General features: G+C 35.1%; 1 protein-coding gene across 4 annotated transcripts in view; it reads left to right on the top strand.

The window, feature by feature from the left end:
* Positions 1-20,900, top strand: part of VPS13A (vacuolar protein sorting 13 homolog A) — a 235,381-nt gene that overhangs the window by 39,811 nt on the left and 174,670 nt on the right. For 3 of the 4 annotated variants that reach the window (XM_010341278.3, XM_003920858.4, XM_003920859.4), the window contains exons 7-17: positions 451-510; positions 2,628-2,687; positions 2,898-2,978; positions 4,064-4,121; positions 9,936-10,063; positions 10,259-10,365; positions 11,162-11,333; positions 12,389-12,451; positions 12,920-13,052; positions 13,818-13,912; positions 14,535-14,677. In XM_010341278.3, coding sequence (XP_010339580.2) covers positions 451-510; positions 2,628-2,687; positions 2,898-2,978; positions 4,064-4,121; positions 9,936-10,063; positions 10,259-10,365; positions 11,162-11,333; positions 12,389-12,451; positions 12,920-13,052; positions 13,818-13,912; positions 14,535-14,677 — 1,100 coding nt within the window. Of the gene's footprint in view, positions 1-450; positions 511-2,627; positions 2,688-2,897; positions 2,979-4,063; positions 4,122-9,935; positions 10,064-10,258; positions 10,366-11,161; positions 11,334-12,388; positions 12,452-12,919; positions 13,053-13,817; positions 13,913-14,534; positions 14,678-18,329; positions 18,451-20,900 lie in introns of those variants that run through there. The other variant, XM_074394628.1, reaches the window with a different exon arrangement.

The raw sequence follows: 20,900 nt of genomic DNA, 5'->3' as shown, positions 1-20,900 counted from the left end.
CTCTTTCCTTCTTCCCTCCCCCCCCTCCCTTTCCCTCCCCTTCCCTCCCCTCTTCTCCTCCTTCTCCTCATTTCTCCTCCCCCTCCCTTCCCCATTGCCTTACTTATTTGCCAGGGTGGAGTGCAGTTGCCTAATTTTGGCTCACTGCAACCTTGACTTCCCTGGCTTAAGTGATCCTCCCACCTCACCTCCACCCACCCACCTTGCAGTAGATGGAACTACAGGTACACCCCACCAGGCCTGGATAGTTTTCTTACATTTTTTTGTAGAGGCAGTGTCTCATTATGTTACCCAGGCTGGTCTTCAGGGCTCAAGCAGTCCTCCTACCTTGGCCTTCCGAAGTGCTGCGATTACAGGCAGGAGCCACTGCACCTGGACAGCTTTTTCTATAAAGTGAATTTCGTCCAACTACTAAAAACCTGAGTAAATTTTACTTTCTTTCCTCTTTAGATCACAAATCGAGACAAACCACTGTCATTTGGTATTTCCCTTCAAAATCTCAGCATGCAGGTATGTGGTTTATAAAAGAATCTTAACCATATTTAATTGTGCAGTGTAGTTAATTAATCTACTATTTGTATATTCCAGCATCAGAAATAGATGTCTGTGTAGATTGGGTGCAGAAAGGGTCTTGATTGGATTGGAATCAAGGGCATATAGATTCACATTTCAAAAAACGGTTGAAAATCAAATTCAGAAATATGAGGTCCTGTTATTATTGGTAATTATGATGTTGGATACTTTCGCATACTTTAAAAAAAATCCATTTCCAAATTTTTAATAAGTACAAAATAAAAGTAATAAATTTTTATATCTGAAACTTTCATAAGTCTTGAAAAACATAAACCATCAGTTTTTTTCAATACCATTATTGTAACATACTGTTTTTCTGTTTACTTTTTGAAATCGAGGAATTTAAAAAATATAAGAACACATAGAGAATTTTGAAACATATGCTAGCCTCTGGAATGGATGGCTGTTAAGAGCCTATTAAAATGGCCTATTTGCTTAGTCTTAAATATTTTTATAGGAATAAGCTATTATGGATAAAGTTTGAATCCCTTTTGTTTTTTACTTCTACCCTCCCCTCCTTCCGCAGAGATTAATACCTAAGTTTTAAAAACTTTTATATAGTATATCTATTAAAAATGTAAGATTTAAAAAGTTTACACACGTTTTACATGACTTTTTTATAAGTTCCCTTTTGCACTTTCTGGTGTTTTTGACATTTAACTGTGTTTCCACATGTAATAAAATTCATTCAGTTTAACCACTGTATCATATTTCATTACATGGTTTTATTTGTTATATTTATTGGGTTTTGTGTATGATTTCTTTTTTATTTTATTATTATTTTTTAATTGGGCACCCTCCCAAGCCAGAGCAGGCTCAGAGAGGCTCCACAGTTTCTTTTTGAAATGTGGCTCCACTGCAAGGAAAAGAAAAAAGCCCTCCAAAAAGTTATTCAAGTACTGTCATTAATTTGAAAAATAAGAATGGAGAATTAACCATTGGATTTGGCAGTGTGGTAACCATGACAACCATAGTTACTAATCATCACCTTTGGAAACTTGTCTGCCAGCCTAGACCTATTCAGTTGGAAACTCTAGGATTTGGATGTAGCAATTTGTGTTTTATAAAGCCCTCTTGATCAGGGTTCCTGAGCCACAGAGCAGGAGGTAAGGGCTGAGAGTGAGCATTACTGCCTGAGCTCCGCCTTTCAGATCAGAGGTGGCATTTGAGTCTCATTGGATTCTTGCAAACCTTAGTGTAAACTGTGCATGCCAGGGATCTAGGTTGTAACTCTGATGGAAAAGTTACCTTCCATGAAACTGGTTCTTGGTGCCAAAAAGGTTGGGGACCACTGCTCCAGATGATTCTAATGCATGTTAAACTTTGAGAACTACTGTTCTAATTATCCATTCAGTTCTCCACATAGAAATAAAAACTGTCTTTCTAAAATAAAGATCTGATCAATTTATTCCCCTCAATGGCTTTACATTGCTCTTAGTTTTGTCCTTAAACAACTTATAAACTCTTTTTAAACCTACCATAGGCAACATACCTCGTTTTACCTTTTTTCTCTGTTTTGCCATATTCTCTTGCATACTGAGCTGCTTCAGGTGCCTGACTATGTCATATATTTGCCTACCTTTGGGCTCTGCCCATTGTGAATCATATTCCCTGTCAAATTTAGAATCAATGATTTTTAGTTACACATTGTATATTAGGTTATATATTATATCTCTTTATCTGTCACATCCCTGAATTTGATGCTCTTGCCATGTCCTCTCAATTAATTGTGTGCTTAACTTATACTGTGGCACTTACCTGTTGGAAATTGCCTGTTTCTCTGTTTGCTTTTCTGACCCACAATAAGTTCTTTCCTTGAAAGCAGATACTTTATTGTGGTCTGTTAGTATTTTTTGACTGTGTGATATGCCTTTAAAGGCGTATTATTCCAGGAAAATGCCTTTAAAGACATATCACTCAGTCAAAAAATTCTAACAGATTTATGTCACAGGAAAGGCATAAATCATTATGATAGATAATGATTTCTCACTCTGCCATTTCAAATGGAATGACCTTTTTACCTTTATACTGCTCTTCTTTTTTTTCCTTTTTAGACAACTGATCAATACTGGGTTCCATGTTTACATGATGAAACTGAGAAACTAGTTCGTAAGGTAAAATAAATAAATACTGTATTTGTCAACTCATGGACTTAAGAGAATTTTGGAAAGCCAAATGATGATACATAGATAAGGATGTATGTGAATTGTGTTTATTTGTTTAACTCTGTGATATGACTCACTTAATTATTTGAGACTTCTGAAAATACTATATGTTAAGAATTCTTCAAAGAAAATGAGACATCTAATAAATTTTATTTTCAGCTAATCCGATTGGATAACCTTTTTGCCTATTGGAATGTGAAGTCTCGGATGTTTTATCTTAGTGATTATGATGACTCCTTGGTAAGTAAATTTTTTTGATAAGCTTGTATATACTTGTTGGTATCATATTTTGCATGAGGTTTAATTCATTGTCATTTATCTAGCATATTGTAGTCAGTATTTAGGCAAAAATCTATTAACAGAATTTATAGATACAGGTGAAGATGTGACTATACACAAACATGAATACATCCCCACATATCTTTTTTTTTTTTTGAGATGGGGTCTTGCTTTGTTGCTCAGGCTGAAGTGGAGTGGCACAATCATAACTCACTGCAGTTTCTAAGTTTTGGGCTCAAGCAATCCTCCTTCCTGCCTCAGCCTCTTGAGTAGTGAGAACTATAGGCACATGCTACCATGCTCAGCTAATTTTAAAATTTTTTTGTAGAGACAGGGTCTCACTTTTTGTTGCCCAAGTTTGTCTCAAACTCCTGGCCTTAAGCAGTCCTCCCAACTCAGCTTTCCAAAGTGTTGGGATTACCATGTTGGCCAGGCTGGTCTTGAACTCCTGACCTCAAGTGACCAACCCGCCTTGGCCTCCCAAAGTGCTGGGATTACAGGTGTGAGCCACTGCGTCCAATGATACCTGCAAATCTAAATAGTTCCTGAAACATCCTTTTTTAAGAGTAGTTTAGTGAGATATTGTTTACTTTAATATTTTGCCATAGCTAAGTCCTCCTAAGTTTGAGTTGTTTTTTAAAATTGCTTTGAAACATTTTTCTTTTGCAGAAAATAGGATTTTTTAGGATAGAGACATATTGGCTTGAATGTGGCTGGGTGCAGTGGCTCACACCTGTAATCCCAGCACTTTGGGAGGCCAAGGTAGGTTGGTCACTTGAAGTCAGGAGTTCAAGATCAGCCTGGCCAATGTGGTAAAACCCCGTCTGTACTAAAAATACAAAAATTAGCTGGGCATGGTGGTGTATGCCTATAATCCCAGCCACTCAAGAGGGTAAGACAGGAGAATTGCTTGAGCTCATGAGACAGAGGTTGCAGTGAGCCAAGATCATACCACTGTACTTTAGCCTGGACAACAGAGGGAGACTCCATCTCAAAAAAAGAAATATTGGCATGAAGATAAATAAAAGCAATTTGTCTTTTAATAGGACAACTTGAGGAATGGCATTGTCAGTGAAAATATTGTTCCAGAAGGTTATGATTTTGGTAAGTACATTTTATTAGATAAAAAAGGTAAAGTAATTGGTATAAATTTTAAATTAACATTGTTGCTATCACTGTGATAGTTCATGTTAAATTCTATTTTATATAGTTAAATATATTTTATGTATATACAATATACATATATAACATGTATATAGTTAAATATATATAATGTATATACAAAAGCAAAAAATTTTTTTATTAACATTTTATTGTTATGAAGGTTTTGACTATATTTCAAAATTATAGGGGAAAATGTCCAACAAAAGATGTTAATAAATTATGATAAACCTCTAAGGGTTATTCAGTAACAACTAGGGTAATATTCATAAAAACATTTCAAAATGGCAAATACAGTTTCATAAGGCTAGCTAGTACAGCCTTTTTAAAAATACTAAGTTCACAGTACATTTAAAATTTTCCTTATTTATACTTTTCTTGAGTTTTCCAAATTTTCTAAAATGAGCATGTATTACGATCAGAAGTGAATTACTAAAACAAAAAATCATTGCTGTTTCTCAGACTCCCAAGTAGCTGGGACTACAGGTGCATGCCACCACGCCCAGCTAATTTATTTTGTATTTTAGTAGAGATGGAGTTTAACTGTGTTGCCTAGGCTGGAAACTCCTGAGCTCAGACAGTCCACCAGCCTCGGCTTCCCAAAGTGCTAGGACTATAAACGTGAGCCACCTGGGAACCTGTGAGGCAGAGGTTGCAGTGAGCTGAGATCATGCCTCTGCATTCTAGCCTGGGTAACACAGCGAGACTCCCTCTCTACCAAAAAAAAAAAAAAAAAAAAAAATTAGTGCCATTTTTTCTACCATGAGGGCACTTAATAAAAGTTGATTGGTGATGGATAACTTAATTCTTGAATTGGCATGCCTGATACTATTAACCATAGAATATCCTTCCTGAAAGTGCTTCCTTTCGTAGCTCAGTAATACTTTTCTGTCTATATTATATACCTTTATGATTACTCAAGTGACTCTTCTTCCTGCGCCAACTCTTAGATTTGACTTATTCTTCCTTTGCCCTGAAGTCATGTTTTGCTATATCAATCATCGATCATTGAGAAGAGAGAAAGTACTCAGTAATTTGAGGAAGACAAATTTAACATAAGTAATTACTAACTATAAGAAGAGACTGGAGTAACAAGGGACTGTTTCATTAAAATGCTAAAGAATATAGAAATATAGACAGAAGAAACATCCCCTACGCTAGGGCTAAGATGAGGTGTCCAAAATAGAGGGCCCCCTACCTCAGGACTGAGTTGTAGACCTTGTTGGAGAGGACATAGCGTGGCTTAATGAATGGCAGGAAATTCTATGTGGCGCTGTGCCAGCAAAACCTGTTGGTACTTCACTTTGAAACTTTCTGGAAATCTGCCTCTAGGGAGCCTCATGGAGGGGTCTCTCTGGATGCACTTCAATACAAAACAGCCTTAGCAAGGTGCTGGGGGACGTTGCTGGCATCTGGCTGCTTCTAACTGCCATGTACTGGAAAAGGCCAGGTCTGAACTGCATGCTGGAGGAACTAGACACTGCAGAAGCTACCGGTTCTGTAAGAACTGGGTGTGGAGAAACCATGTTCTTACAGGATCCTATTGAATGAACATACTGGAACCAGGCAGCATAACTCTTTCCTCCTGCAGTGTCTCTCCAGTGTCCTCTACTTATAAAGCTTAACGTTATGCCAGCTGGTAAAAGAAAAAAAATTTTTTTCTCTGCATTCTCTGCCTTCAAAAGAAACTGATCTTAAGGACCCCAAATCACTTTTCAGAGCAGGCTATGAAGAAAAAATTTGGAGCTCAGAAGTAATAAATTGGTAACTGGAATACTTGTTGGGGAGGGAAGGGGGAAGGAAGGGTTTCTTTTTGTTTGTTTGTTTTTATATTCAATCGGGGAGATGACAGCTTGTTTAGAGGCTGAGATAGTAATGATCCAGTAGAACATGACAAATTGATGATGCAGGAGAAATGGGGGACAATTTCTGTATTGATGTAGTTGAAAGAGAATGGTGTCTAGTCTGCAGGTGGAGAGCTTTGCTGCAGATAGGAGCATAGTTTATTTATATGATAGAGTTTAGTTTCAAGAGAAGTCCTCATACTGAGTAGATGAGTAGATGTGGTGATAAGAGTTTATGGAAATTCTCTTCTGAGCTCTTCAATTAAAAAAATATATATGGCCGGGCGCGGTGGCTCCAGCCTGTAATCCCAGCACTTTGGGAGGCCGAGGCGGGTGGATCACAAGGTCAAGAGATCGAGACCATCTTGGTCAACATGGTGAAACCCCGTCTCTACTAAAAATACAAAAAAAATAGCTGGGCATGGTGGTGCGTGCCTGTAATCCCAGCTACTCAGGAGGCTGAGGCAGGAGAATTGCCTGAACCCAGGAGGCGGAGGTTGCGGTGAGCCGAGATCGCGCCATTGCACTCCAGCCTGGGTAACAAGAGCGAAAACTCCGTCTCAAAAAAAAAAAAAAAAATATCTATCTATCTATCTATCTATCTATCTATCTATCTATCTATCTGAGGTGTGTTAGGGTTCTCTAGAGGTACAGAACTAATAGGATAGATGTATATGTAGAAGAGGAGTTTATTAAGGAGTGTTGACTCACATGATCACAAGGTGATATCCGTTAATAGGCCATCTGCAATTTGAGGAATAAGGAAGCAAGTCTGAGTCCCAAAGCTGAAGAATTTGGAGTCTGATGTTTGAGGGCAGGAAGCGTCCAGCATGGAAGAAAGATGTACACTTGGAGGCTAAACCAGTCTAGTCTTTTCATTTTCTTCTGCCTGCTTTTATTCTGGCCACAGTGGCAGCTGATTAGATGATATTCACCCAGATTGAGGGTGGGTCTGCCTTTTGCAGTCCACTGACTGAAATGTTAATCTCCTTTGACAACACCCTCACAGACAGACCCAGGAATAGTACTTGCATCTTTTAATGCAATGGAGTTGACACTCAATATTAGCCATTACTTGAGGTATTGAAAGTTTTTGGAGAGAAAAGAGGATATGAAATAGGAATGCTAGGGGAGTGAGAGAGTGAATTGACTAGGGCAATATTCTCAAAGTATGGTTCACACTAGCAGCATCAGTATCATTTAAAAATGCAGATTTGTAGGGCCTTTCCCAGAACTGAATCAGAACCTTTGGGGGTGAAGCTCAGCATTTGATGTTTTTGTATTTAATTTTTTTTTTTTGGTATAAAATTAGGGAGTACAATCTTTACATGGATATATTGCATAATAGTGAAGTAAAGGCTTTCAGTGTATCCATCACCTGAATAATGTACATTGTACCCAAAAAGTAATTTCTCATCATCCACCCCTCTCCCGTTTCTCCACCTTTCTGAGTCTCCAGTGACGGTCATTCCATGCTCTATGTCCACGTGTACACATTATTCAGCTCCCACTTAAAAGTGAGAACTTGCAGTATTTGTCCTTTTGTTTCTGCATTGTTTCACTTAAGATAATGGCCTCCAGTTCCATCCCTCTTGTTGCAAAAAATGTGATTTCATTCTTTTTTTGGCTGAATAGTATCATGATGTTTATGTACTACATTTTCTTTGTCCAGTTACCTGTTCATAGATACATTGGTTGGTACTGTATCTTTGCTATAGTGAATAGTGCTGTGGTAAACATACCAGTGCATTTTTTATTGATATAATGATTTCTTTTCTTTTGGGTAGATACCCAGTAGTGGAATTGCTGGATTGAATGGTAGTTCTGTTTTAAGTTCTTTGAGGAATATCCATACTGTTTTCCCCAGAGGTTGTACTGATTTACATTCCCACCAATAGTAATCCCTTTTTTCCACATCTCATTTTTTGTCTTTTTAATAGTAGCCATTCCAACTGGTGTAAGATATCTCATTGTGGTTTTAATTTTCATTTCTCTGATGATGAGTGATGTTGAACAATTTTTCATATGCTTGTTGTCCATTGGTATATCTTCTTTTGAAAAATGTCTGTGTTCTTTGCCCACTTTTTTTTTTTTTTTTTTTGAGACGGAGTCTCACTCTGTTGCCCAGGCTGGAGTGCAGTGGCATGATCTCGGCTCACTTCAATGTCTGCCTCCCAGGTTCAAGCGATTCTCCTGCCTTAGCCTCCCGAGTAGCTGGGATTACAGGAGCCCGCCACTGTGTTTGACTAATTTCCTTTGAATTTTTAGTAGAGACGGGGTTTCACCATGTTGGTCAGGCTGGTCTCTAACTCCTTACCTCAGGTGATCTGCTTGCCTTGACTTCCCAAAGTGCTGAGATTATGGGTGTGAACCACCACGCCTGGCCTTTGCCTACTTCTTAATGGGGTTGAGTTTTTCGTTGTTGTTTGAGTTTCTTGTAAATTCTGGATATTAGTCCCCTATGTGATGGATAGTTTGCAAATGTTTGCTCCCATTCTACATTTTGATGTTTTAATAATCTCTCCAGGCAATTCTAATGAATACTAAAATTTGAGAACCACTCAGATAGAATAGAGGTGTTCAAACCATACTTTGAGAACATTACCTTTTTTTTTTTTTTTTGGAAAGGGACATGTAGTAAATTAAACATTTTACATTTTGCAGGCCATATTCAATTCCTGACACATTCCTCTTTGTTTCTTTTAAACAACTTTAAAAGTGTATAAATAATTTTTGGCTCACTGGCTATACAGAAATAGGCTGTTACATGGATTTGGCTGATTCCTGGCCTAAAGGACTGTTGTGTGATTGCTCAGCAGCATTAAGGATGCACTTGAGATTTAAGACATTAAAGTGAGATCCAGCAGTATGTTTTTACCCCCGAACACATTCAGTTCCTTAGGGGCATGTGTGGAGTTAAATGGGTTACTCCACACTGAGAAGTGAGAAGCAGTTAAGGAGTCAATGCAAAGGAATGATTAAAATAACTGATGATGAAACTTCAGCAAGGTGGGGGTGGACTGAGGATGTGGAGCAGAGGTTAAGAGCAGAGAAAGGTTGGAGGATCAATGCATTGTAGGTTCAGGATAACTTCTGTCACCAGCCATTAGATTTATTTATTTTTTCTGTTTTTTTCAATAAAAGACGGAATGCAGACAAAAGAACAAGAACTTTAAGCACTTATCTATATTCAAATAAAAATATTCTTGAATGTGTAATGTTTAAGAAGTTAAATCTCAGTTTGTAGAGATGATTAAAATAAAAGAAATATGTCATCTTTATGTACAAATTAGCTTATGATTTAATGATTGGTCTCTGTCTATATTTTGCTATCACTGGTCTTCCTCTGCATGGTTCTTACTCTTTTTGACACCAAACACAAAGAGTTGAGAAGAATTTATCTTAGATTATGGGTTGAGCCAAGCGGGTAATCCTGGGCAAACTTTCACTCTTCATCTGTCTCCTTTTACCAATTAAAAGGAAGAACAAAGGTGGATCTAGAGAAATTGATCAGAAATTCAGAAATTACATAATGGAAATCAATGTTAAATATGTTTTTTTCCTCTTAGCATTTCTAATGTTCATTCCTTCTGTAAAACTGTGTACTTGTATTAAAACTGTTTTATTGGACTTATTCCTTAAGAAAATGTTTGGTGTTTTGAGAAGGCGTTCAGTTTGCCTTTATTGTACTTATGGAAGACAGTGAATTATAGCTAGGCCAAAGATAACAGAATCTTCTCTGCTAATTAAGGAATAGTTCATCTGACTAAATCATGGCAGTGTGAACATCTGGGAACTGTAGAAAGGGTATAAAATAAATGGAAATCAGTATTTTCAACTTTGTCACTTTAGTGCCTTGAGACTTTGGAAATATAACTCAGTTTTATTTTTTTTCATTTGTGTTATTTTTCAGTCTTTCGACCCATATCTGCTAATGCCAAACTTGTGATGAATCGCCGATCTGATTTTGACTTTTCTGCCCCCAAAATAAACTTGGATGTTGAGTTACATAACATAGCAATTGAATTTAATAAATCACAGGTGATTTTCTTTAATAAAATTTTCCATTGTGAATTATTGTTCAATTAAAGCAAAACTAAGAATTTAAATGTTTTATGAAAACTCATGATGTTATATGGTAACATTTTCCTAAAAAGTCAGCATTGTAACTTTCATCTTCAGCAGTTGAACAAAAAAAAGTGATACGTTTAAGAGCTTTAATTTTTTGTTCTTTAGTATTTCAGTATTATGGAGCTTCTTGAATCAGTTGATATGATGACCCAAAATCTGCCATATAGGAAGTTCAGACCTGACGTGCCTCTTCACCACCATGCCAGAGAATGGTAAATGCCTTGACATTTTTCTTTTAGATTAAAAAAATATAAAAACCAATTTCTCGACTTCAAGAATACTCTTTAAGATATATACTATTTTTAAGGTGTGTTACAAACCATAATTGATGATTTATAGCTAGAAATGTATGTAGCTGCTTTAGCTTATTGAGTTATTGAAATTGATTTAAGGGATTCTTTCTAACACAATTTACAACTTGAGATACTAGAATACCATGCTTTTTATGTACCGTAGATGGATCAATATATTTAGAATTATTACAGAAACAAATCCTGGTTTGTTTCCTTGCATTATCTCTCTCCCACCCCCATCTTAACTTCCCTATCAGATACAGTGAACCTGTATTATTAAACCTGTATTTTAAAACCTAAAAATGTTACGGAGTCTCTGCAGGATAATCCCATTTTAAACTCCAAAGTCTTATTATTTCAGTTTTTAAGCTATTCCCTAGTTTCTAGAAGTTACAATTACTCTTTCAGTTGACTATTTTAGTTATTCAAATGACTAAAATATTATTTGCCAATTATTGCCTTAATAGTTCTTGTGTAGAACTATATTTAACAAAATGGAATGATTTTGCTTATTTTCACTCTAGGAAAGAGGAAGGATTAATATTGAATGGATTATTAATGCAAACTGGGTTGGGTAAAAAGGAAGTACTCAGATAATATATCATTTTCCTAATCTTTGTATTATAGTTATGTGTGTTACTAGAGTAGAAACAATGTCTGTTATGTTTCATACTGTTGATGTGAGGATGTTAAATGTTTTTCTTTTTTTAACTAGGTGGGCTTATGCTATAAATGGTGTTCTTGAAGTAAATGTTTACCCCAGATTACGGATGTGGTCATGGAACCATATTAGAAAACACAGGCAAAAAATGAAGCAATATAAAGAACTGTATAAAAAAAAGTTAACAAGTAAGAAGCCACCTGGTGAACTTCTCGTGTCTTTGGAGGTTAGCATTTAAAAACAAATTGTTGAATGTTTTGTATTACATAACTAACTCCTTATTGGTCTTTAATGACTAATACTTCTTGTCTTTCACTCTAATTTCTATTGACCTTTTCATCTCTTTTACTTAGACATTTTTGTACTTCTTAACTTCAGCTGGATAGTACAAGATTTGTTGAAATTCTGTGAGCTTTGGAAATTTGAGATTATTCTCAGTCTAAAGGAATTTGGATTAATGCAAATAGTAACTTGAGACTCCTGTTCATTGTGCCATGTATTTATTTATTTATGAATGAGACAGAGTCTCCCTCTGTTCCCCAGGCTGGAATGCAGTGGTGTGTTCTTGGCTCACCACAACCTCCACCTCCCAGGTTCAAGAGATTCTCCTGCTTTAGCCTCCTGAGTAGCTGGCATTACAGGCATGTGGCACCATGCCCGGCTAGTTTTTGTATTTTTAGGAGAGACGGGGTTTCACCTTGTTGGTAAGGCTGGTCTTGAACTTGTGACCTTTTGATCCGCCCGTATCAGCCTCCCAAAGTGCTGGGATTACAGGCGAGAGCCACCATGCCCAGCGCATTTTGTCATTTTTAACCTTAAAAGTCTAGTGTTTGTTAACATTGATTCCAACTTCTCTGTGTTGGTTTCAAAGCCTTTTATGTGTCACCACTGCATTTTCCTATGTTACCATCTGACTATGCACTAATCCTGTCCTCTCTATGTTTAATGCTTATTCTTACAGCCACATCTGTGCTCATAAATGCTACCTGTCTTCCTTTATCTTTCTACCCACTCAATTCTACTCATCCCTGAAGTCGTTCTACTTAAGACTTACAATTTTATTTTTCAAAAAATTACTCCCTAATTTACTCATTTCTATGCTGATATTTGTTCAGGCATTGCTTCCCAGAATTTAACATATGTATTATATTGATGAACATTCTGTTGTTTGCTTCCTATTATATCTTTTCTTTATTGCAGCAGTTTGATAGATTATGTGCTTAAAGTATTTATGTAAAGTCATTTTTGTAAAGTTAACACATTTTTGTTTTTATTTTTCAGGAGTTGGAAAAAACCTTGGATGTCTTTAATATTACTATAGCTAGACAGCAGGCAGAAGTTGAGGTAATTCTAGGCTCTTCAATTAGTAAAAATATAATTGAATTCCATATAGATATGAGAGACGCGATATTATTAATCTTTTGCTGTAACATATTGTTTCTGAGTATGCTTTTTAGAATTATAAGAAAATTGTTTAATAATTTTGCCATATACATTTAAATCAGACAGATTTCTAGGGGAAAAAAAATCTTTCTAAATAATTGGGCTTTTCAGATGTTCAGTTATGAAGGTAAAAAGCCAATTTATCTTTTTATCAATCATCATTTCTTACAGGATGGTGGAAAAACTATGTGGTACTCCTAAATTCTTATGTTTGGCTAATGTTGCAGTTACTGTGTTCTGTTATTAGTATGTATATTGTTTACATTCATTTTGCTCAAGGAGATAAGTTCTCAAAATGTCTTGCTTATATTTGTTTCAGTTGCTAAATAAAGGATAATTTGTCATTTATTTAAAGTTTATTCATTTAAGGTAAAGAAAGCTGGATACAAAATTTACAAAGAAGGAGTAAAAGATCCAGAGGATAATAAAGGATGGTTTGGCTGGCTATGGTCATGGTCAGAACAAAAAACTAATGAACAGCAACCAGATGTTAAACCTGGAAGTACGTCCATTTTATTTTACAGTATAGTTTGTCACTGGGTGTCAAAATAAAGTTTTGCAATTTTTTTGTATAATTAAAGTGTATTGAAGTATATTTATGTAGTTATGTATAAAGTTACTGCAAATAAAACTATAAAATATTGAACATGTATTAATTTAAAAATAAAATAAATAATTTTAAAAATCTTACTAGTGCTTACAAAAGAGCTTTATGTCGAGAGTATTTAGTGAATGCATATAGCACAGTAATAAATAAGTATTCCAAAGTGGTCTCCATTGTAAATTTTCATTGAAGTTGTTTCTTGGAAAGACTTGATTTTTAACCAGAAGCCTAAGAATATAGCTTTTGGTGACTTAGGTATATGTTTTAGATCTATCACTTATTAGCGGGGTGTCTCTGGCAAGTTATCTAAGTGCAGTAAACCTCAGTTTTAACAAAATCTGTAACATGAGAGAAGATTACAATAGTAATACTACCGACTTTTTATACTAAGTATGTTGATTAGCGCGGTGCTATTAATTGCCTAATATAGTTAGCCATTTTTTGAGCCCTTGCTTAATATTATAAATTACCGTTGCTACATTTATGTATTTAGCAATTTATATTTTGGATAATTACTTGTAAAAATGCCAGCCATTCAAACAGTCAGTTTTTATAATTTCTTAAAGCATTCAAGAAAGTGAATTTCACACGCCTGAAAGATAAGGTGTGTTAATTTTATATTATTTTTATTAAGAACATAAAGCACTTCTTTATGATTTGTAGTTCTTGAAGAAATGTTGACACCTGAAGAAAAAGCCTTACTCTATGAAGCAATTGGGTATAGTGAAACAGCAGTTGATCCAACTTTGCCAAAAACAGTAAGATATTTTCTTGACTTACACCTTAGAATTCATTAATTTATTTAGAGATAGGGGCTCACTCTGTTACCTAGGCTGGACTACAGTGGTGTGATCTCTGCTGCCAGCTTTAACCTGGCCTCAAGCAGTCCTCTCACCTCAGCCTCCTGAGTAGCTGAGACCACAGGCATATGCCCTAATGCTGGCTGATTTTTGTATTTTTAAAATAGAGGTGGGGTTTTACCATGTTGCTGATGTTGGTTGTGAACTGCTGAGCTCAAGCAATATGCCTGTCTCAACTTCCCAACGTGCTGGGATTAAAGCCATGAACCACTCTGCCTAACCTTATACTTTGGAATTTAATGTTATGTATGTCTATTTTTAATCCTTTCAAAAATATATGTTACTGACTTGTTCTGTGATCTTTTTGTGGATCTGTAATTGCATTTATTTTATTTCTAAGGTAGGGCTAAATAATTGTCTTTTTTTGGTATTAATGTGATGATTCTTGAGATAAAATGTTGTTCTTAAAGTATTTGGTGGTTTTTGAAATGAATGGACTATAAGAATAAGATTATTTGTTGTGTTTATAAATATATATATATATATACATATTCATTTTATTTTTCTGAACATACACTAGTTTGAAGCCGTGAAGTTTTTTGTCCACTTGAAAAGTATGTCTATTGTTCTAAGAGAAAATCATCAAAAACCGGAGCTGTTAGATATTGTAGTAGAAGAATTTAGCACCTTAATTGTGCAAAGACCAGGAGCACAAGCAATAAAGTAAGTATTAATTTATTTTCTTTTATCATATATGAAAAACTTCACTGTGTTCTTGGATATTAGGTCACAATCCTAGTCTTTTGCAAAGAACACTATAGTTTAATGTATCTTTTTGTGGTTTCAGGAAACTTAGGTGTTTTTTTTTTTTAAATTATTAAAATAATGCATGTTCAGTAGAAAACCACATGCCAGTGAAACATAGGGCATTAAAGAATACTACAAAAATGATCAGCAACTGCACTACACAAAAAGAAACACCGTTAACAATGTGGTTTTTATCTGGGAGTGTTTAGTTTGTTTTTTTAAAAATAGCTTTCAGATGTAATTCACATACCCTACAATTCATCCGTTTAAAGTATATGACTCATTGATTTTTCACAACTGTATTATATAGTAATTTCACATTGGTATATTTACAAAGTTGTTCGACCACTACCACTGTATTAGTCTGTTTTCACACTGCTAATGAAAACTTACCCAAGATTGGGAAGAAAAAGAGTTCTAATTGAACTAACAGTTCCACATGGCTGGAGAGGTCTCAGAATCATGGCGGGAGGCGAAAGGCACCTCTTCCATGGTGGTGGCAGGAGAAAATGAGGAAGATGCAAAAGTGGAAACCCCTGATAAAACCATCAGTTCTTGTGAGACTTATTCGCTACCATGAGAACAGTATGGGGAAGCCACTACCATGATTCAAATTATCTTCCACTAGGTCCCTCCTACAACATGTGGGAATTATGGGAGTACAATTCAAGATGAGATTTGAGTTGAGACACAGAGCCAAACCGTATTAACCACTATCTAATTCCAGGACTTTTCTTTTCCTTTTTTTTTTTTTGAGACAGGATCTCACTCTTTTGCACAGGCTAGAGTACCGTGTCAGGATCTTGGCTCACTGCAGCCTCTGCTTCCTGGGCTCAGGCTATTCTCCAGCTTCAGCTTCCTGAGTAGCCATGACTACAGGAACGAGCCACCAACACACTGCTAATTTTTGGAATTTTTGTAGAGATGGGGTTTCTCTATGTTGCCTAGGCTGGTCTCGAACTTGTGAGTTCAGAGCAATTTGCCAGCCTTAGCCTCCCGAGGTGCTGGAATTATAGGCATGAGTCACTGTGCCCTGCTCATTCCAGAATATTTTAACAACCCCCAAAGAAACCCTGTGTAACCATTAGCAGTCACTCCCTAGTGCTCCCTTACCCAGCCACTGGCAACTAGTTATTTACTTTCTATTTGAAAGGATTTGTCTGTTTTGGACATTTCATATGAATGTAGTCATACAATATATGTGGTCTTTTCTGTTTGGCTTTTTTCACTTAGCATGATATTTTCAAGTTTCATCCTGCTGTTGCATGAACTAGTACTTTGTTCCTTTTTATTGCCTAGTAATCTCCAGTATGGGTATACTGCATTTTGTTTAACCATTTAACTGTTGAAGATAGTTAGGTTATTTCTTCTTTTTGGCTATTCTGAATATTGCTGCTGTGGATATTCATGAGTAATATTTTATTTGAAGGTGGGTTTTAAATTTCTTGGGTATATATATATATATATATATATATATATACCTGGAGTGAAATTGCGGCCTCATATGCTAATTCTGTTTAATTTTTTGAGGAACTTCAGGCTGTTTCCTGAAGCAGCTTCACCATTACATTTCCATCAGTAGTGTATGATGTTTCCAATTTCTTCATATTCTCATCAGTACTTGTTATTATCTGTTCTTTTGATTATAACCATTCTAGTGAGTATGAAATGGTATCTCACTGTGGTTTTGATTTGCATTTTCCTGATGGCTAAGGATTTTGAGCTACTTTTTTTTGTGCTTATTGGCCATTTCATGTGTATGTCTTCTTTGGAGAAATGTCTATTAAATTTCTTTTCTTATTTTATGTTGGGTTTTCTTATTATTGACTTGCAAGAGTTCTTTATATATTCTTTATACAAATCTCTTATTAGATAAACATTTTCAATTTTTTCTCCCACTGTGTTTTCTTTCTATTTTTCTTAAAGGTGAAGTCAAATTTTTATTTACTTTAGTTATACATGCTTTTTATTATACCTCAGAAATCTTTGCCTACTCCAATGGTACAAATATATACGCCTATATATTCTTTTTTTATTTTTGAATTTATGCTATTTCCTCTTAAACATAGGTTTATGATCCATTTTGAGTTAATGTTAGTGTATGGTGTGAGGTGGAGGATTCAGCTTCATTCTTTTTCATGAGATTATTCAGTTGTCCTAGCTCCATTTGTTGAAAAAACTATTCTTTCCTCATTGAATGATCTTGGCAGCCTTGTCAAAATTTATGAGTTGACCATAAATGTAAGGATTTATTTCTAGACTCTTAAGTCTAATTCCATTGATCTGTTTGTCTAGCCTTATGCAAGTACCCTGCTGTCTTAATTATGGTAGCCTTATGAATTATTGTATGACTCTTCTAGTTTTTTTTTGTTTTAGCTGTCCTGATTTCCTTAAATTTCTATATAAATTTTAAGGTTCTCTTGTTCATTTCTGCAAAAAAATAAGCTCAGATTTGATAAAGATTGTGTTGAATTCACGGTGGATCAATTTTAGGTGTACTAAACAAATTATCCAGCACAAATTATTTAGCTACTCATCTAAACAATATTAAATAGTCTTTTAATCCATGCACTTTGGATGTCTTTTCATTTATTTAGATATTTTTAAAATTTGAACAATGTTTTATAGTTTTCAGATACAGTACACCTCTTATGTTCAATTTATTTGCAAATACTTTATTGTTTTTGTTGGTATGATAAATGGAATTGTTTTCTTAATTTCATTTTGGATTTTTACATATGTATAGAAATCCAATCAAGTTTTGTATACTGAACTTGTACCCTGCAACCTTGATGAACTTGTTTCATTAGTTCCATGAGTTTTTTTAGTTGATTCCTTAGAATTTTTTATATACATGATTATATAATCTACAAATACAGTTTTACTTCTTCCTTTCCAATGTGGATGCCTTTTCTTTAATTTTCTTGCCTAACTGCCCTAGCTCGAACTTCCAGTAGTGTCTTGAATAGAAATGATGAGAGTGGGCTTCTCTTCTTGTTTCTGTTCTTAGAGGGAAGTGTTCATTCTTTCACTGTTAAGATGTTAGATGTGAGATAGGTGTGGTCAGCATCATTTTATAGTCCCACCAGCAGTGTACATGGAATCATGTTTTTTCATATCATTCCCAACACATTATTTTCTGGTTTTTTTTGTTTGTTTGTTTTTTGTTTTTTAATTTTAAATTATAGCCATCCTTATTGGTGTGAAATATAGTATCATATTGTGGTTTTGATTTGAATTTCCTTAATGACTATTGATGTTGAGCATCTTTTCATATGGATTTTGGCCCTTTGTATATATTTATTGGGCCTATTTTTAAATTGAGTTATTTTTCATTTGTTGTTGAGTTATAAGAATTCTTCTTTTTTTTGAGACAGAGTCTCACTGTGTCACCAGGCTGGAATGCAGTGGGCGTGATCTTGGCTCACTGCAACCTCCACCTCCCTGGTTGAAGTGATTCTTTTGCCTCAGCCTCTGGAATAGCTGGGACTACAGGCATGAGCCACCATGCCTGGCTAATTTTCGTATTTTTAGTAGAGACGGAGTTTCAACATGTTGACCAGGATGGTCTTGATCTCTTGACCTCATGATCCGCCTGCCTCGGCCTCCCAAAGTGCTGGGATTACAGGCGTGAGCCACCGCATCCGGCCAAAAATTCTTTTGTATTCTGGATACTAAACCCTCACCAGGTACGTGATTTGCAAATATTTCCTTCCATTCTTTATCTTGTCATTTCACTTCGTTGGCACTGTCCTTTGATGTATAAAAGTTTTTAATTTTGAAGCTCTCTTAGTCCAGTTTTATATTTTGTTGTTCATGCTTTTGATGTCATATCTCAGAAAATTCACCTAAGCCAAGATTATGAAAGTCTAATCCATTATTTTCTTCCAAGAGTTTTATACTTGTCTCTTACATGTAAATTCATGACCTGTGTTGAGTTAATATTTGTATATGGCATAAGGAACTCAGTACAACTTATTTTATTTGCATGTGGATATCCTGGTGTCCCTTCATACTTGTTGAAGATGCTATTCTTTCCTTAATGAACACTCTTGGTATTATTGTTGAAAATCAATTAGCCATAGATGTATGGCTTTATTTTTGGACTTTTATTTCTATTTAATTTTTATTCTAGACTTCCACTATGTTTATCATTATGCCAATATTGTACTGTTTTGATTACTGTAGATTTTTGTTAAATTTTGAAATTGGGAAGTTTCTTTCCAATTTCGTTCTGCTCTTTCAAGAATGTTTTAGCTATTCAAGGGTTGCTTGCAAGACTATGAATTTGAGGATTCACTTTTCCATTTCTGGAAAATGTCTCTTTGAAGTTTGATAGGGATTGCATTCAGTATGTAGATTGCTTTTGGTAGTATTGCCATAATAACAATATCAAGTCTTCTGTGAACATGGGATATCTTTCCATTTTAATAAATGCTAAATAGATGCTTTTTCTATTTTTTTAAGAGTTTGAGAAGGATTGTTATTCTGATTTAAATATTTTGTAGAATTCACTAGTGAAGCCATTTAGTTTTTATATTAGTCTGTTCTCATGCTCCTAATAAAAACATACCTGAGAACTGGGTAATTTATAAAGGAGAGAGGTTTAATTGACTCATAGTTCAGCATGGCTGGGGTGGCTTCACAATCATGGCAGAAGGCAAATGAGGAGCTTGTGCAGAGGAGCTCCCCTTGATAAAACCATCAGGTCTAGTGAGACTTACTCACTATCATGAGAATAGCACTGGAAAGACCTACCCTCTTGATTCAATAACCTGCAGTTGAGTCTCTCCCACCACAGGGGGGAATGGCTGCAGTTCAAGATGAGATTTGGATGGGGACACAGCCAAACCATATCAGCTGAACTCTTCTTTGTTGAGAGTTTTTGATTACACATTTACTCCTTACTAGTTATAGGTTTTACTGTAAGTTTAAAAGGTCATAGTAAGTTTTCTATAGTAAAGTTTTACTGATAGTTTTTAGGTTTATAAGTAGGGTCTAAAAGTTACAGTAAAATTTACTATAGATTTTTAAGGTTATAGAAAGGTTTTACTTCGTATTATCTAATTTTCTTCTTGACCTTTTCTTCTTGAGGCAGTTTTTGAAACTTGTATATTTCTAGGAATTTGTTCATTTCTTTATCCATTTTCTTGGTACTATTCTTTGCAGTATTCTTTTGTAGTACTTTTTATTCCTCTGTGGTGTGTTATAATGCCTCCACTTTCATTTCCAATTACAGATATTTGCATCTTTGGTGATTTTTTTTTTTCTTACTTCAGGTAAAGGTTTGTTAAGTATGTTAACCTTTTCAAAGTGGCAACCTTGATTTTTTTTTTTTCATTCTCTCTGGTGTTTTTGTTTTCTCTATTTCATTTGTCTCCACTCTGATATCTATTATTTTATTCATACTGTGATCTTTGGGTTTAATTTGCTCTTCTTTTTGGAGTTTCTTAAAGTGTAATGTGAGGTTATTGATTTGATAATCTTTCTTTTTTAATGTAGGCATTTACAGATAAAAATTTCCCTATGAGAACTGCTTTGGATACATTTTGTATGTTTTGTAATATTTTGTTTGGTTTGCATTCATTTCAAGATATTTTCTGATTTCTGTTGTGTGTGTTTTTTTTTAATCTGTTGATTAAGTGTTTAATTTCCACATAATTGTGAATTTTTCAGTTTTTCTTCTGTCGAATTGTAATTTGATTCCATTGTAGTTGGAGAAGATGCTTGTGGTAATTCTTTTCTTACTAAATTTGTTGAGATTTGTTTCGTGACCTAACATTTGGTCTCTTCTGGAGAATGTTCCATGTGTTAGCACTTTTGCCGCTGTAGGGTAGAGTAGTCCATATCTGTCTGTTACTTGTAGTTGGTTTATAATGTTGTTCAGGTTCTCTATTACTTTCTTGTTTCTCTGTCTAGATGTTCCTCATTTAAAGTAGGATATTGAAATTTCTTAGTGTTATTGTGAGCTATTTATTTCTCCCTTTAATTCTGTCAAGGTGTGATTCCTATATTTCAGGGACTTTGTTTGGTGTATGCATGTTTATAATTGTTATATCTTTGATGAATTGACCCTTTCAGTCAAAGTATAATGACCTTTTTCTCTTGTCACAGTTTTCTGTTGAAAGATAAATTTAAG

This window comes from Saimiri boliviensis, chromosome 2, assembly GCF_048565385.1.
Source record: "Saimiri boliviensis isolate mSaiBol1 chromosome 2, mSaiBol1.pri, whole genome shotgun sequence".
Taxonomy (NCBI): domain Eukaryota; kingdom Metazoa; phylum Chordata; class Mammalia; order Primates; family Cebidae; genus Saimiri; species Saimiri boliviensis.
This window is presented reverse-complemented; position numbering and strand designations above follow the sequence as displayed.